Source organism: Bactrocera dorsalis, chromosome 3 (genome assembly GCF_023373825.1).
Source record: "Bactrocera dorsalis isolate Fly_Bdor chromosome 3, ASM2337382v1, whole genome shotgun sequence".
NCBI lineage: Eukaryota > Metazoa > Arthropoda > Insecta > Diptera > Tephritidae > Bactrocera > Bactrocera dorsalis.
The window spans coordinates 69,290,952-69,310,446 of NC_064305.1; the positions used below are offsets into that span (position 1 = coordinate 69,290,952).

Genomic DNA, 19,495 nt, shown 5'->3' on the forward strand with positions numbered 1-19,495 from the left:
ACCTGACGTGTTAATGGCATTATGGTGCGTCTAAGTGGGAGGTAGTAGTGTAAATAGTCAATATTGGAATTTCAATGACTTTTGTTGAATTAAAAATTGATTAAAATACAAAATTCTGACATTTTCTAACATTCCAACAAGTTATCAAGGAAAAGTTCGTAATTACTCGACGATTTATTATTCTTCGTCTGTCTGTTTTTATACTCTCGCAACAAAGTTGCTAAAGAGAGTATTATAGTTTTGTTCACATAACGGTTGTTTGTAAGTCCTAAAACTAAAAGAGTCAGATATAGGGTTATATATACCAAAGTGATCAGGGTGACGAGTAGAGTTGAAATCCGGATGTCTGTCTGTCCGTCCGTCCGTCCGTCCGTGCAAGCTGTAACTTGAGTAAAAATTGAGATATCATGATGAAACTTGGAACACGTATTTCTTGGCTCCATAAGAAGGTTAAGTTCGAAGATGGGCAAAATCGGCCCACTGCCACGCCCACAAAATGGCGGAAACCAAAAACCTATAAAGTGTCATAACTAAGCCATAAATAAAGATATTAAAATGAAATTTGGCACAAAGGATCACATTAGGGAGGGGCATATTTGGACGTAATTTTTTTGGAAAAGTGGGCGTGGCCCCGCCCCCTAAAAAGTTTTTTGTATATATCTCGGAAACTACTATAGCTATGTCAACCAAACTCTATAGAGTCATTTCCTTAGAGCACTTTCATATACAGTTCAAAAATGGAAGAAATCGGATAATAACCACGCCCACCTCCCATACAAAGGTTATGTTGAAAATCACTAAAAGTGCGTTAAGCGACTAACAAAAAACGTCAGAAACACAAAATTTTACGGAAGAAATGACAGAAGGAAGCTGCATCCAGACTTTTTTTAAAAATTGAAAATGGGCGTGGCGTCGCCCACTTATGGACCAAAAACCATATCTCAGGAACTACTCGACCGATTTCAATGAAATTCGGTATATAACGTTTTCTACTATCCTGATGACATGTACGAAATATGGGCGAAATCGGTTCACAACCACGCCTTCTTCCAATATAACGCTATTTTGAAATCCATCTGATGCCTTCTCTGTATAATATATACATACATTAGGAACCAATGATGACAGCGGAATAAAACTTAACACAAATACGGTATTTGAGCTGAGGTATCCCTTGTGGAAAAATTGTCGTGATCGGACTATAACTTTTCAAGGTCCCTTATATCGAACACGAAGAACTCAGTGCCTAACCTAACGTAACCTAATTTTTCACCGAAAATATCGGTAAATCTCTCAGAATTTAATTCTAATTAATTTTACAGCAAAATAAAAAAATATGTAAATGACGGATAATGAAATCTCGATTATCACTTTATCATGCGAGGGTATAAAATGTTCGGTGACACCCGAACTTAGCCCTTCCTTACTTGTTTTTTCTTCTCTTACTACAATGAAACCCTTTGAAAAAGTTTGTGAACCCCAAAAAATTCTTAAAACTTGAACTCGGAAAAAAAAGTTATGCATCTTTATACAGGTGCTCAGAATACACGAGAAAAACATTTACTTCGAAAGAAAATCCTTGAAAGAAATATATTTTGTCAGAAATAATTTGTTAAGATTTCATTAATATCCGTTTTGTAACTATAGAACCTTTAAATTACTCCAGTAAAACTTCGTCGATCACTTACACTGGCAAATTCGTTTTCTGATGCTTTGGCAGACTACTTACTTTGTAAAAGCTCATTACAGACCTTAACGCATGACAACGAAATAAAAAAAAACATATTTTGATTCATATTCTTAAAAATTCAAGGTAGAGCTAACGCTTCCGTCAATTCTGAATATGACTATAAATAAATCTCAAGGCCAAACAATGACTATTTGCGGATTAGACTTGGAAAATCCATGTTTCTCCCATGGGCAATTATACGTGGCGTGTTCACGAGTAGGAAGACCATCAAGTTTATTTGTATTAACAAAGGACCGATTGACCAAAAATATTGTACATCGATTGGCGCTTCATTGAACATTAACTGTGATTTATTACGATTAAAGACATTTAGAGTATATATATCAAATAAAAATACTCAAAGTATTTTTTAAATAAAAATGTTATGTTAATTTGAGTTAAATTTTGTCTTTCAAATCCTTCTTGAATCACTCAGCCACAGCAACGCGTGGCCTGCTCTGCTAGTAAAAACATAAAATTGTTGAAAACAATGAAATAAATGCAATGCAGTTGCAGTTTTTAAATAAAATATATTTATATATTATATGTTAACGCAACGTAAATACTTTATACTTGAAAAAAGTAAAATTTTTACCCAAAATTAATTACATAAAACACTATTTATTTTTTGTTGTTTCAATGCAATTATTCTTATTTTAACCGCATGTGTTACATACATACTACATCTTTATAAAAAGTTTATAAAAAAATTACGCTTATCATTTTAAATATTATTTGATAAATTTGAATAACAACTTGTGCCTCATTAAGCTCGTATAAATATATCTTTTTTACTAAAAGTTGTAAACATTTGTTTTCATATTTTTAAACCTTTTATTCGTCGCTTTTTAACCGCAGTAATTGCCCTTTTACTCATACACACCTATGTACATAAGTACGTTTGTATATAGGCAATCAAACATACGCACAACGTACACACACACTATGCCCACTTATTTGCACACCAATACCAGCACGCATATATACACACAATCGCTAATGCTTATGTCGACAATTGTAGCTTTGAGTTTCTGCTTGTCTTTGCGTTTTTTGCTGCTTATTGTTGCTTGTTTTTGTTGATGTTGTTGTTCGTTTGCTACTGTGATTTATTACTTATAATTTATTATATAATTATACATATTTTCGCCTTTCACACCTCCTCTTTACGCTGCTTTATTGCAAATTACAGTCATCGGACGCGTTGTTGATTTGCAGTTTGGTTTTGCGTGATGCACGGCGTATGAGTGACCTGCAATTTGGAGCAGATACTTTATTAGCCATTCATCAGCGCCACACCCAGCAAAGCAAGGGGGGTGGAGGGTGGTAATTATATAGAAAAATTAATAATAGACATACATACTGACCTAGATCTGGGCTTTAGTTTGGCATCGCCGCTGCTGGTGGTTGGATCAACAGCTTCGACCAAGCTGGACTTTTTATCACCGGAAACGCAAGGACTGGCATTGCGATTCTTGTCTGCGAAAGAAAATATATAAGCATCAGGTTAATTTATATAATACATATTTAATATAAATTTATAACAATAATACAAAAATTACAGTTCTCCAATTGAAATATTACACAGGAAGACTGTTTACGAGTCAGGTGGAGACTACACAGTTTGAGAATTATGTATAGTTCTAAAACTGAGGAAGAGTAGTAGGCAGCAAAGAGAAGAGCAAATACGAAATATATATTGTAAGTTTATAGTTTCAATCATTCAACAATTACTAATTTGTGACACATAGAGGTTCTAGCACATGTTTTAGTTAAGGATTACGATTTTCAATTTTGTTTCAAGGATTTTCAAAGTCAGATTCCTTTGTTTACTCTTTTATTTTATTTTCGTTTTTTTTTTTTTATAAACAACATTTACGAGAAGATTTTGGTGTTCTACTGGGATTGGCAGATTCTAGGAAATATCAATAGAATACTGTACTACCTGTATCAAGATTTTGTTTTGGCTATATTGCACTGCCATTTGTTGGACGCACACCTTTTCGCACACTTTGCCGACCTAAAATTATTGAAATGTAAATATAATAAAATTGTTAAATAAACATTTTATGGGATTACAGTTTTTTCATAAACAACAAGTAAGGAAGGGCTAAGTTCAGGTGTCACCGAACATTTTATACTCTCGCATGATAAAGTGATAATCGAGATTTCATTATCCGTCATTTACATATTTTTTTTATTTTGCTGTAAAAACTAATTAGAATTAAATTCTGAGAAATTTACCGATATTTTCGGTGAAAAATTAGGTTAGGTTCGGCACTGAGTTCTTCGTTTTCGATATCAGGGACCTTGAAAAGTTATAGTCCGATCACGACAATTTTTCCACAAGAGATACCTCAGCTCAAATACCGTATTTGTGTAAAGTTTTATTCCGCTATCATCATTGGTTCCTAATGTATATAGTTATTGTACAGAGAAGGCATCAGATGGAATTCAAAATAGCGTTATATTGGAAGAAAACGTGGTTGTGAACCGATTTCACCCATATTTTGTATATGTCATCAGGGTATTAAGAAAATATTATATACCGAGTTTCATTGAAATCGGTCAATTAGTTCCTGAGATATGGTTTTTGGTCCATAAGTGGGCGACGCCACGCCCATTTTCAATTTTTAAAAAAAGCCTGAGTGCAACTTCCTTCTACCATTTCTTCCATAAAATTTAGTGTTTCTGGCGTTTTTAGTTAGTCGGTTAACGCACTTTTAGTGATTTTCAACATAACCTTTGTATGGGAGGTGGGCGTGGTTATTATCCGATTTATTCCATTTTTGAGCTGTATATCAAAAATGCTCTAAGGAACGACTCTATAGAGTTTGGTTGACATAGCTATAGTAGTTTTCGAAATATGTACCAAAAAGTAGGGGGCGCGGCCACGCCCACTTTTCCAAAAAAATTACGTCCAAATATGCCCCTCCCAAATGCGATCTTTTGTGCCAAATTTCAATATATTTAAATTATTTAATTTTAATATCTTTATTTATGGCTTAGTTTGACACTTTATAGGTTTTCGGTTTCCGCCATTTTGTGGGCGTGGCAGTGGGCCGATTTTACCCATCTTAGAACTTAACCGTCTTATGGATCCAAGAAATACGTGTACCAAGTTTCATCACGATATCTCAATTTTTACTCAAGTTACAGCTTGCACGGACGGACGGACGGACAAACATCCCGTTTTCAACTATACTCGTCACCCTGATCACTTTGGTATATATAACCCTATATCTGACTCTTTTAGTTTTTAGGACTTACAAACAACCGTTTGTGAACAAAACTATAATACTCTCCTTAGCAACTTTGTTGCGAGAGTATAAAATTGCTTAGAAATGCAAGCATTTGTTTTATTATATTTATATTTATTTAAGAATTTATAGAAAATGTGAATCTATTTAATAAATATACACACATTCCTGCTTAAAGTGTTGCTTTTGTTTTATTAGAAACTTAAAATATCAAAATTTGTTCCCGTCAACATATTGCGAAAACCATTAAAATTTGTTTTCAGTCAACAAGCTTGTAATTGCTTGAAGTTGTGTATTCCGAAATGACAGTACATAAAGCAGAACGTATAACTAAAACCAAAAACCAATTCGCCCAACCGATGAACTTTTCGCCTCAATTGACAAATAGCTGAAAATATTTCGAGTTTATAAACTCAAACTTTGGTAATAATTGTGCAATTTCATATTGTTTTTGGTATTCTAATGTATTGACATGCCAACATACCCTGTAGGAAAAATAGGTCTCAAAACTGGAATGACGTTTGAAAATGGTACATACTAGATCCAGCTATTTCAAAAATAGGTTTGTGTAACGGGCTTTCGTTGCAATAAAAAATAACTTCTAGATATATTTAGTAAATTATATAAATGTATATTGGTTGGCAAGAAATCTTATTTTCTTCCTATTAAACCTTGAAATATTACGCAAATTCTTAAAAAAGTTGTTTGGTATCTTCTGCAAGTATCTTCTGTTTCTCAAAATTTGTTGTTGTTGATTTAATTTGTGTGTTCGGACTCTTTCTCTTTTAAATTGTGATCCAAGTAGAGGTACTTTTTATACTCTCGCAACAAAGTTGCTAAAGAGAGTATTATAGTTTTGTTCACATAACGGTTGAAATCCGGATGTCTGTCTGTCCGTCCGTCCGTCTGTCCGTCCGTCCGTGCAAGCTGTAACTTGAGTAAAAATTGAGATATCGTAATGAAACTTGGTACAGGTATTTCTTGGCTCCATAAGAAGGTTAAGTTCGAAGATGGGCAAAATCGGCCCACTGCCACGCCCACAAAATGGCGGAAACCGAAAACCTATAAAGTGTCATAACTAAGCCATAAATAAAGATATTAAAGTGAAATTTGGCACAAAGGATCGCATTAGGGAGGGGCATATTTAGACGTAATTTTTTGGAAAAGTGGGCGTGGCCCCGCCCCCTACTAAGTTTTTTGTATATATCTCGGAAACTACTATAGCTATGTCAACCAAACTCTACAGAATCGTTTTCTTTAAGCATTTCCATATACAGTTCAAAAATGGAAGAAATCGGATAATAACCACGCCCACCTCCCATACAAAGGTTATGTTGAAAATCACTAAAAGTGCGTTAACCGACTAACAAAAAACGTCAGAAACACAAAATTTTACGGAAGAATTGGCAGAAGGAAGCTGCACCCAGGCTTTTTTTAAAAATTGAAAATGGGCGTGGCGTCGCCCACTTATGGACCAAAAACCATATCTCAGGAACTACTTGACCGATTTCAATGAAATTCGGTACATAATATTTTCTTAGCACCTTGATGATATGTACGAAATATGGGTGCAATCGGTTCACAACCACGCCTTCTTCCAATATAACGCTATTTTGAATTCCATCTGATGTCTTCTCTGTTTAATATATACATTAGGAACCAATGATGATAGCGGAATAAAACTTTACACAAATACGGTATTTGAGCTGAGGTATCACGTTTAAAAAAATATGTAAATGACGGATAATGAAATCTCGATTATCACTTTATCATGCGAGAGTATAAAATGTTCGGTGACACCCGAACTTAGCCCTTCCTTACTTGTTTTTGTTTGGCATTTCAGCAAGGAAAGGCTTTTGCTACAAATCGTTCAACTTTATTACAAAAATTTGCGTTCTGAAAAGAATGTATCGCGCTTCGTTTAACTTATGGTCTACACAATCGGCCTATTGAACGCATCGTTCGCAACACCAACACCCTTTTCGTCGATTTCACAACCAAGTTCTTATGATATCACACCAAGTTAATGAGCGGCTTTTATATATACATTTTGAAACTAATTTGAATAGAAATTAACCACTGTCTTAACGAAAGAGTCACAAGGTCTAATTTACTAGCCAGAGAACCGTCTGCACAAAGTTGGACGGTATTCCTACAAGGCATGCAAATATCTATTTAAATATCGTATATTTCATGTACAAGTGTACCATATACTAGATGTATTGAAGCAAAATTATTGAAAATATTTGCATTTCAATTATTTCGAATTTGGGTGGAATGTGTTTGTGTCGAATATTTGTGTTACGAAACCGCGTGGATGAGTATTTGGTCAATTCGACAAAGCATTAATTTCAACTAGTTAGAGAAATTAGTGAATTTTGACGGAATTTGGACGCCACATGTGGCAATTTTGTAGAACTCTATCAAATCAAAATACGATAAATCAAACAGAAAGACAATAACAACAAATTTTAAAAAAATAGTATTCAACAAAAACAAAATACAAAAATAAAGCCACTATTAGTGGACTAAATTGAAGGTTTTATTTGGTATAGTTGCAATCACAAAATTCAAGTTAAATATGCAAAGTTTTATTCGATATATTATTGCCATTTTTAAAGTAATTTCATAATGATAAGCACATTGAAATCCTGTAACCTTTTGACAAAAAACTGGAACAGTCGATTTTCACAAGCCACTCTTGAAGCTGATTCCGCACCAGCGAGATCATTCGTCATAGACAGGAACAGGTAGTAATTCCTTGGTTACAAGTCTGAACTATAAGCTGAATGCATTGAAGCCTCCCAACTAAGCTCTGGGAGCTTTGAGCGATTTCTTCCTTAACTAATCCAATTGTTGACACTAGAGGTCCGAATGGAAAATTAACAGTAGGGAAGGAGATCAGAGTAGGTGATTCCTTTCAATTTTCCTAAGCACATAGCAAAACCTTCCTGACGGAAATTTTATAGACTTAGGAACTTTGGAATAATATTGCCAATTAACGAGTCTGAAATTTAGACCTATTTTGGTAAAAATATCATCACCGTAATATACCATAATAAATTTTCCATAAAGGATTAAATTGGAACCTCCAAATGGGAAAGTAAGTATCCTTACTTGATGGCGGAACGTAAAAAGAGCCCTCTCAGCTTTGGTAACCATAACAAAAAGATAAAAAAATGTACACTTGTTTTACAAAGAAATATATGATATCAACAGAAATCTACTGAAATCTACTTTTAAAAATGTTCATGAAAGGTTTAGAAATTCATATACTTGTACATTACACAGCCGAAAAGACACAGTCCTTTAAATTGTGGTTAACTAATTTTCCAATAGAGCATAAAACGCTCAAAGCTTTTACGTTTTTTCTTCCAACTAATAGATATTGATATGATATTATCACCATAAACAGTTTCTCTTTCCGTTTAAGCACCACTTTTCGTTTCTCTTCAATTTTTCAGGAAAACTACTACGGTTTTCTCGGCAGTGAAGGGAAGTCACTTGACTGACTGTTTAACTGAAATCTAGTGATGCATGTGACCCATTTTCAGCGTGATTCATAATAATAAACACGCACACACTTACATATGCATATTTACACAAGCCCGCAAAGGAAGGTGCGTATAAAAAGTCTATGTATGCAAACACCTGCCGAAACCGGATCCCACAAAATTTAAAGACTTTTCAACACTGCACACACACATGCATTTAACAATGGAATGTGCGACTACATGCAATGTAAAGATGGTTTTTATGCTTTTATCATGTAGCATCCTCTTTCAACACTTTTTTGAATCTAGACTGTCTGTGCGATTTTGTTTGTGCTTACGCGTGCGTTATTAGGTTTTCAGCCTAAACTCTGATTTACTCATCCAAGGATGCATTTAAGCTCAGACCAGATGTGGGCGGAATTTTTTGTTTGTATGTTTTTTTTTTATTACACACACATGCACAACACCGCACCATATATAGTGTGTGTGCTTGGGTGTTTAAAAAACTTCGAGAAAATACTGAAATTTTAAAAATCTACTACCGTCTTGCTTGGCGGTATTGATTGCATTTATGACTTCGGATTTCTATTACATAAATTCGACATCCGAACACGGCTTGTTCCGTTAATTAATTATAAAAGGTGATCCTTCTCTCTCCTTTTCTGTCTGCAAATCCCTCTCTTTCCTCTTTAACTCTAGGTATCTAACTCATCCCGCAAGCGTTGTGGTCGATCGTAACGTTGCGAGGGAGGCAGTCTGTTTTCACTCCGCTGTCTTCCGTTTATCGCAACATGATCGATCTGATTGGTGATCTTTTGATCCGGAGATAGCCAGATGGCTTGATGTATTTTCTTATGCTGGAATCTAGTACTACATATAACTATATTTCGGGCCCCGGCGAAGTCGATCAGCTTCAACCCATTTGAAGATGTTTCCTTGTGGAGGCTGAATTTACCAACCGTAGTGTCAAAGATACCTTCTTTGCCCACCGTGGCGTGGGCGCAAATCAGCAATATGTTGAATACCTTCGCTCAATAATCAAAAATGTGAGCTGTCAAAAAAAGCATGTGTATATTATAGGGTCTTCGATATTTCCTTTTGGGTGTTAGAAACTTCGTATCAAACATAATATATACTGTTCAGGGTATTTGTAAAATGTGAAACAAAAACCTGTAACCAAAAGTTGGTGAGTGAGACAAAGAAGTGCCCGTAGCGTCGAGAATACTGTTGCCGCTAGCGCATCAATTGAGGAAGACTCAAATCAGTCTCTCAGGCAAATTTCGCTGAGCAACAATTTGAAAATGATTCGGATTTTTATCGAAAAATCGTCGTCAGCGATGAGGATCATTTCCGGCCTAATGGCTTCGTCAATAAGCAAAATATGCGTTATTGGTCGGGCAGCAAACTACACGTTCTCTATGAGTCACCAAAGCAAACACTGAGATATGGCCTTTTGTTATTTCAAAGGTGGTAAGTGTTGTAGACTGTTCAATGCCAGTGATTAACGGATGCTGATAATTGTTCGGCGTGATGCTCCAGTTTTTATGCGCGTATTTTCAACCTGACTGCTGGGTGTAGGTAGTATGGTTTACTAATAGTTTTAGTTAATGATAAGGTAACTTTACCAGGGATTTTTTACACATTTTACTTACCTGTGGGTGAGTTCAAAGCATCTTTATAGCCGCAAGTAAATCCTAAGGATCTTAGTGCTGGTTCATAAACGAAGACTTTTTTTTCAATACCCGTCCCTTTGTGCCAGCTGTAACTTAAGTAAAAATATAGATATCGTAATAAAATAAACGTGTCCCTTGGCAAAAAATGGAGGAATGTTCGTACATATATGGGCGTGCTCGAACTACTGAATACTGAATTAATTGGTTACGAACTGTTGTGAAAAACAAGAACAAAAAGGTTGTCGGCCGAAGACGAGTAATTCAAAAGTCTTCGCTTTTGAACTGACACTAAGACCACTACAACTTACCAGCAGTTTAAAGAAATAAGTATGTGAGGAGCGTGATGGACACATTTAGGTGGAATGACATAACTCTAGTCTTTCTCGACCAATTTCGACCTAACTCGGTACATAAAATTCTTCTGACATTTCTATATTACAGAGCGGATATGGTCGAAATTGAACTACAATCACGCCCACTCCCAATATAACACAATTTTAAATTCCATGTGATACTACTCTCTAGTGTAAAAACCAAGAAGCAATAAGTACTATATATTCGGATAAAAATTTGCACAAGAAGTGCCCTCTGTAGTTTACAAATTGCAAAAATTGGACCATAACTGTTCATACAATACATAACGAATATGTAGACTGCAGTGCACATACCGAAAATATCGGTGTGAAATGTGGCATTGAAATTCGGTAGAAGTGTTTCTTAGATAATAATATACGCTTTTGCCAAAACAAAATACTCCCTATATAAGTAGTAGTTTATATTTATATATTTATAAAATTGCATGGAAACAAGTTTTCAAGTATATTCCAGACCTCTATTGTCCCAATAAGCCCTATATAATGACTTCCGACTTTTCGCCTGACATACTATAAATCCGTTTGGGTTGATCTAAAGCTGTAATTAATTAAATTAAATGGATACGTTTTCTTAAAAGTTATTACATTTTATTAATGGTTTTAGATCTCAGTATAAGTGAAGTGATCATGGTATCAACTTCATATCCCTGATATAACAATTTCTGATCCTTCAGATAAAATTTTTTAGAACAATTCAATATATTTAATTTAGCCCCTCAGTTGAGTTTATGTCATAATGAAATATATGCGGGAGAGATTGGGATGATTTAAGTATAAGATTCTTTGACAGGAAGTAAAATTTAATAATACAGATTTTTGATTATGGGATATTCAACAGCGAGTTTGAAATCTTTAGATGTAATCGGTGGTATCCTGTTTGCTGTACATTCTTCAGTTCAAGTTCTTAGATTGTCCGATATGATCCTTTGGTCCCGCTTTGAAATCAAATATCGAAATCATACTTACTTCATAATAATAAACAAAACTTTTGTTCTCGGCTCAACTTTGCTTAGTACTTAGCCGAACTCGACAACAATAATAACAAGAACAGCTGTACAATTGCTGAATTAACTAAGGTCCTTCAGAGACAAGTTTTTTAATTTTAAATATAGTTGTCTATGTAAAAATGCCTCTTTTATGGCATAATGGCTTCTGGTTTGTATTGACTAATCGGTGCAGCCAAGTTGCAGCAATCCAGATTAATCAGTTCAAATACTTAGCAGAAAGAGAAGGAGAGTTTCCCTATGGTCACGGAGACTGTGGTGTAGGCTAACCACGTCTAACATGTTTGAGGATTTATATTTATATTTTTAATCATGAGAATGTGTCCTACATATTTCATATTTGCATATGTGCAACTCTTACCTGCTATACACATATACATACATATATAAATATAGACTTATATGTAGGAACTCTTCCGATTATATTACACATGGATATATAGGTAGAGATGTGCGCATGTATGCATATAAATACATGAAGTGCCACTGGCCAACCCAGCACACACATCAAATCATTCACGCACGCACACCTTTACACATTCAAATACTCATATGTAAATAGGTTTTCGTTTGAAATGCACTTGAATGCGAGTGGCGAGCTGGCGGTTGTTGCGGGTTGCCTTTGTTTTGCTGCCGGCATTTCCTTGGTCCACAGTGTGCGCACATGTCAGTAAAGTAGACAAACAAGTGGACAGATGGACGGACAAATGGACGAGTGGACTGGCGTGCGGAGATGAACAGGCGGAAGGACATGTGCTCGGCGCGTTGGTAATAATACAAAAGCAAAGTGCAGAATAAAGTGAAATGGTCACTTTAGTGCATGGCAAAAATGCAAAAAAAGCACTACAGCAATACCAACAAATAATACGAATTTTATTACAATAGCAATTATGTGCAATTCCCACTGCCATCTTGTGAATATGCCATAAAAAATGTGGAGTTTTATACCACTTTGAGGAGCGCTGTCTGGATGCGTGTTGTTTTCACTACACTGATTCATTTATTGCTTAATTAAATTTAATTATAAATTATATAGTAATTTCAAGCGGTGGTTACCTTCTTTTAGTGAGTTATTAAAAGCTTGGAGGCAGTAGATTTAGTGTCAGCCGGAAAGTGGCTGCATATATACTGGGTACCAGGCCACAAGGTTGTTCTAGAAAAAAAAATAGCTGATGGGATTAGCAAAAATGTCATCCGTTTGACTACCAAATCATCTCATGAAGTCGTTGAAAACGATAAACATTGAAATTTCCGAAGAGATCATGTCAAGATGTATGCAGACTCGCTAAGATCATGTGCAAGGCATCGGAAGGAAAACACGTAAGCTTTCTATCTACACGGTCTCGAAAATATTATAGGACGACTGTTGGGCAAGTCTTAGGTTACAACGATGTAACGATTGTAACGTTGACACGTGTAAAAGGTGCAGGCAAATAGGCATGAGAGACGGTGAGATACCTCCTCTGCCTATGCAATTTGATACCCTAAGGTCAAATCTGAAAACATAATTTTTTTATAACCCACAGATATTCTGTAACCTGCGGCTTTAGATTTTACAATACTACTGTGATCAAATTGAAAGGTACTTCAGGTACTCACTACTGGACAAAAAAAACATTACCAGTGAATCTCTAGTTGATCCCAAAAAAGGAATTACTACCACCTTTGCATATTAAATTGGGTTTATTGAAGAATTTCGTTAAGGCAATAGACAGTAATGGAAGTGGGTTCTTGTATCCGAAACAAAAATTTCCAAGAGTCAGTGCAGCAAAAATTAAAGAGGGGTATTTGTGGGTCCGCATATAAGAGAACTTATGAAAGATGAAATATGTGAGGAAATGCTCAATGAAACTGAAATAAGAGCCTGGAGTGCCCTTAAAATTTGAAAGCTGACAATTACAAAGAAGAAATTATAGTTTTTTTCATTTGTAAAAGATGTTTTTTAGATAAAAAAAAAAATTGCTCTAAATGCATTTGCTATCAATTTTATGTGCTCTGTTTCCATTTTCTCAAATATAAATTAAGAAAAAAACAGTTTTTATGACCTCCACGAGTATTTCCTCTATTAAGGTTCGAATGTGCTGAATTTAACTTTTTTGATTTTGATTGGAACAAAATATTCAAAGAGGTTTGAGAATGCGCGGACGATGAATCACCTCCAAGACGGCCATCAACATAAGCTGCTAATCAATATGTCAATAAAACAAAAGAATTGGTACTTGGGAACCAACAACTAACATTCAGACATCTGACTGGCATCGTTGAAATATCGAAAGTTGTAGTGAAAACCATTTTGAAATATTATATGGATCCAAGAAATCTGAAAGCACGATTGGTCTCATTTTTCACCATTTTTATTTAACTAAAGTTTTTTTCGAAAAACTTTTTTTCGCGCTTACGTCTATGAAACAATACTTTTCGACTACCAATTTGTCAAGAAACGTATTATTATTGGCGATGATTCTTGGCGATCAATCAACAAAACACCTTGGCAAAGGTGAGTCGAAGCCGAAAAAAACCATACCAAAGATTAATAAATATCGAATGTGAGTAAAGCATAAGTCGTATTCAACAAGGAGAAATTACGGTAGAGTGACGTAATAGTAGCTTAAGGGATAGTTACGAGGAAATATTCTTTTAATTGTATATATATATTATATATGAGCATATAAAGTAGAGTTTAAGTGGCGTATCTTCTTAAAAATATATACATATATTACAGCACAATAAAAACAAGAAAAAACCTTAAGGAGTAATCCATGTAAAATTTCGTGAAGATAACACGTCAAATGCGAAAGTTTTCCATTAAAGCGTTTGATTTGGATCGTTCAGTTTTTAAGGCAGCTATATGTTATAGTTTTGTTAAAATTTTTCTTTAATAGGATTCCTTTGATTTGACTAATTTTTAAACCACATGAGTTAAATAAATCTTAAAGTGTTTCCAAACATAAGTTGATTTAGTTGGCATAAGGTTTGATTTGTTTAAATTATGTAAAAACGCATGACGAATCGGATAGGAACATGTTCTGGGTAGTTTAGAGCAAGGATAAGTGACAGTTCTTGGTTGGGAAAAAATACTAGTTCGCCTACATATACCTGACTGATCCAGCAGTCGTAGGAACACCTCAGTATGCTACTCCCGACATTCACTAATCACTTGAGTCTAGCAAACCACCAGCATGGCTTACACAAAGTGCACAGCACCACCACAGCACTTAGCGGCATAAACACCCTCATAGTTCATGGCCTAAGCCAAAAAACAGTCTGTGAAACGACTCAGTCAAATATACAAAGTTGCTTGAGAACATTGAATAATACACGCTCACTCCACTGTTGAAGAGTTGGACCCTGAACTACCTGTATGATTGGCTACCATCCGTACTGTTTCGAGTTAAAAACTGCAAATTTAGAAGAACTTAATAAAGGATGGCGTCTCTTTCCGTTGGTAATGGTAATGGAACAAATGGCATATGCTCGAATGTAAACAGCTGGTGATCTGACCATGTCGAAATAGCACCTTCCCTGAGCCTGGCGCTTGATGACTTCGATGACAATCGCTAGTAATTATATTATTGGAACCAGCAGACGCGTGTTAGCAGATTTTCTAAAGAGTGAACGGGTCCTCCAACCTTTTGTCGACTTTTTTGATGTTTTTGTCAACGAATACTGAATGCTTAAAAGGTAACAATTGCTGGATGGCAGTAGTTGTTCTAAGAGGCGCATTACGGTATTGCCAGTAGATTGAGTTCCAAAGATTTTCAATTGGTGGACATCACCAGGTTGTCTAGTGATTAATTAAGTTACCACAACTATTTATATTGTAATAAAATCTATTGATCTCATTAAATGTAAAAAAAATGTATAGCACTGAACAAAGGGTTGAGGACTATACTAAAGAAGAGGCAAATATGCTCAAATTGTAGCCGATTCAGAATTTCTGGACCGTATATTGCTTTTGACGCCTATAACCCCCATGGATCAGCCCCTAAGCTCTCCATCTATTATAAATTTTGACATTCGAGTAATGCTAGTTAATACATCCGCAACTCAAAATTGTAAGTTGAAAATGCTCAGAAACCGATATAAACTTAGGGTGAACTAACGGATGAGTATATATTGAGACCAATGATGCGATTGCTTGACAAGGTCTGGATAGTGAGAACTGCTACCAAATTATTAGTTATTAAAACAAAAGAAACTATAAGAAGTCTATGATTTAGTGAAATTTTCGCTAATTAACAAATAGAGTAATAATATTAAAAAAATGCTATACTGAACTATTCTTTGCCCACAAAATTTGATAGCCATCTACTGCCATTTGAAAATAGCAGAGTCGGTTTTCAATTCAGATTTATCAAACTGCCTTTGTTCATAAATACATCGATACATGATGGCGTTCGCTTGAGTAAATACTCGGTAACACAACAGCCACACGGAGTAAAACGCCAAACTAATGAATGGCAAGTTGCAAGTGTAGCAATAAAATCAAACATTAACAACAACAAATTGCAGGTAAATACACGAGCAGCAGGTGAAGAAGAAGCAGAAGCAACGACGCGCGGCAAAATGCGGTGAAATATGGAACCTAAGGGTGCAGCGTAGTGCAAAAGGTGGAGAAGCGGTACAAAAGTAAAAAGCGCAAAGAAAATACGGAGAAACGCATGATATCAATGTCATACTGCACTCTTATGAAAGGTGCAACTTCTGTGGCAACCTTTGTAACAGTTGCTGCGGCACAAACTTATTTATGACGCGGATATCGGTGCTATAACCGCTAGTGGCTACGGAGTAGCTTGTGGCGTTGTGACAGCGGCGAATAGTTTTCCAAGCGCGGTGTAAATGATTGTGTTGCACCGGTCGGTAGGTGCCCGCTGGTGCTTGGTTAAGCGCTGCGAATTGCGCATATGAATAAAGATGAAAACATCATGTAAATGCATGCAATTTTTTGGGTTTCCTCACATGCAGTCTAGTGAAGAGCGAAAATAAATATGTGCATGAGAGTGGAATTAATCGCTGGGAACCAAAATGTTTGTACCTATGAGGTGAGTTTGACGGCGCAGTTTCTTTTTCAAAAGTCTAGGTTAAGTTCATCAAGTTTTGGAAATATCAAAATCGATCACTATTATCTGCTGGAGCCATCTCTTAATAAAAAGCGAGAACGTAGTTGCGCATGATGAGAATATGAATCGACGGTACTGAGCAGAGCGTAAGCAACGCCTGCTGACATTTTGGACCAATTTTCAAAGAGAAAAAAGTCATTGCTTAAGAAGGCCATGAACTTTATTCAATAAATCCGGGCTTCATTAGTCTCTGCATAACGGTGTTAATGTTACAGCAACGCCAAAGCGGCAAAAGTTAAATATTGTATAATCAGCAATTAGAAGACACGGCATAAGGCAGAAGAAGGTACAAACCCGCTTATATATAAAGGGTGATTTTTTAAGAGCTTGATAACTTTTTTAAAAAAAAAACGCATAAAATTTGCAAAATCTCATCGGTTCTTTATTTGAAACGTTAGATTGGTTCATGACATTTACTTTTTGAAGATAATTTCATTTAAATGTTGACCGCGGCTGCGTCTTAGGTGGTCCATTCGGAAAGTCCAATTTTGGGCAACTTTTTCGAGCATTTCGGCCGGAATAGCCCGAATTTCTTCGGAAATGTTGTCTTCCAAAGCTGGAATAGTTGCTGGCTTATTTCTGTAGACTTTAGACTTGACGTAGCCCCACAAAAAATAGTCTAAAGGCGTTAAATCGCATGATCTTGGTGGCCAACTTACGGGTCCATTTCTTGAGATGAATTGTTGTCCGAAGTTTTCCCTCAAAATGGCCATAGAATCGCGAGCTGTGTGGCATGTAGCGCCATCTTGTTGAAACCACATGTCAACCAAGTTCAGTTCTTCCATTTTTGGCAACAAAAAGTTTGTTAGCAATCTTTGAAAAAATACGGTCCAATGATTCCACCAGCGTACAAACCACACCAAACAGTGCATCTTTCGGGATGCATGGGCAGTTCTTGAACGGCTTCTGGTTGCTCTTCACCCCAAATGCGGCAATTTTGCTTATTTACGTAGCCATTCAACCAGAAATGAGCCTCATCGCTGAACAAAATTTGTCGATAAACACATTTCGAACCGAACACTGATTTTGGTAATAAAATTCAATGATTTGCAAGCGTTGCTCGTTAGTAAGTCTATTCATGATGAAATGTCAAAGCATACTGAGCATCTTTCTCTTTGACACCATGTCTGAAATCCCACGTGATCTGTCAAATACTAATGCATGAAAATCCTAACCTCAAAAAAATCACCCGTTATATTGCCACACTAGGAGCGTTGTAAGATTGTAAGATGACACGCTGAGCGAAAGAGGAAGCATAATTTACTTAAAGAACGCAAGCACACAGTTGCAATCAAGTAGTTGCTTGTTACTAATGGTCCACCATACTCATTTACAATTACAAAACGGTGGCATAGCGGCCGAGAAAGCGCATCATCTACAATTGAATTTAATTTTACTAATCTTCGCTTAATTGTGCAGCCTTCTTCTTTTCCCATTACCACTACTATTTCTGCTGGTGCTGTGCGACTGCCTTCGCTAAACACCGCACGCACAGTTTGCTTGTGCTGTGTAAATTTGGCTATGCGTGAGAGTACTTACTTCTACTTGACGTTGCGCTAACATATGCCGAAGAGCGTCGCTTGAGTCCAGTTGTGCCGTCATTATTGCTCCCCACGGGCAGAAATCGCGATAGTGAGAGCAAAGTTTTGAAGAGGTCACTCACGTGTTGATTCTCCTTGGCGGAGCACTCCAGCACTTTCGCTCTGCAAGTGAGAAAATAATGTAACTGATTAAAAATGGGGTGTTAAAAGGAGATAATCATAGCTATTATATAAAAAGCAATTGAATTTTTTTAGAGTTTATAGTAGCAGTAAGCAAACGAAAGTGCAAAATGTGTTGATTTTATCGAAATAAAATATGTTAACTTAGGTTGCATCGAAGCTACAATATCCTTCACAATAAAAAAGACATCGGTCTAAACTAGGATTGTACCAATGCCTCAGCTAAATATCCATACCAAAATTCTTGAAGATATCTTGTTAAATGGAAAAGTTCTTCAAACAAGCACCTGTTTCCGATCGTTCAGTTTGTATGGCAGCTTCTTGGAAAAATAGGTCGTGTGTTGTGTCGACGGACGTGGCTAAAGTGTCGACTCAGATCGTCTTGCTGATCATTTATATAGGGTGATTTTTTAAGAGCTTGATAACTTTTTAAAAAAAAAAAAACGCATAAAATTTGCAAAATCTCATCGGTTCTTTATTTGAAACGTTAGATTGGTTCATGACATTTACTTTTTGAAGATAATTTCATTTAAATGTTGACCGCGGCTGCGTCTTAGGTGGTCCATTCGGAAAGTCCAATTTTGGGCAACTTTTTCGAGCATTTCGGCCGGAATAGCCCGAATTTCTTCGGAAATGTTGTCTTCCAAAGCTGGAATAGTTGCTGGCTTATTTCTGTAGACTTTAGACTTGACGTAGCCCCACAAAAAATAGTCTAAAGGCGTTAAATCGCATGATCTTGGTGGCCAACTTACGGGTCCATTTCTTGAGATGAATTGTTGTCCGAAGTTTTCCCTCAAAATGGCCATAGAATCGCGAGCTGTGTGGCATGTAGCGCCATCTTGTTGAAACCACATGTCAACCAAGTTCAGTTCTTCCATTTTTGGCAACAAAAAGTTTGTTAGCATCGAACGATAGCGATCGCCATTCACCGTAACGTTGCGTCCAACAGCATCTTTGAAAAAATACGGTCCAATGATTCCACCAGCGTACAAACCACACCAAACAGTGCATTTTTCGGGATGCATGGGCAGTTCTTGAACGGCTTCTGGTTGCTCTTCACCCCAAATGCGGCAATTTTGCTTATTTACGTAGCCATTCAACCAGAAATGAGCCTCATCGCTGA

The 19,495-nt window shown here is 36.1% G+C and overlaps 2 protein-coding genes across 3 annotated transcripts in view; both read right to left on the reverse strand.

Moving 5' to 3' along the window:
• Nucleotides 1-19,495, reverse strand: part of LOC125777750 (uncharacterized) — a 207,735-nt gene that overhangs the window by 47,922 nt on the left and 140,318 nt on the right. The window lies entirely within an intron of this gene.
• Nucleotides 2,126-19,495, reverse strand: part of LOC125777751 (GTP-binding protein Di-Ras2-like) — a 32,140-nt gene continuing 14,770 nt past the window's right edge. The window contains exons 4-6 of one of the 2 annotated variants that reach the window (XM_049453210.1): nt 18,191-18,354; nt 3,094-3,205; nt 2,126-2,978 (exon numbers count right to left, since the gene is read on the reverse strand). In XM_049453210.1, the coding sequence (XP_049309167.1) occupies nt 2,903-2,978; nt 3,094-3,205; nt 18,191-18,354 (352 nt within the window). In that variant the 3' untranslated portion in view covers nt 2,126-2,902. Of the gene's footprint in view, nt 2,979-3,093; nt 3,206-3,671; nt 3,747-18,190; nt 18,355-19,495 lie in introns of those variants that run through there. The other variant, XM_049453211.1, reaches the window with a different exon arrangement.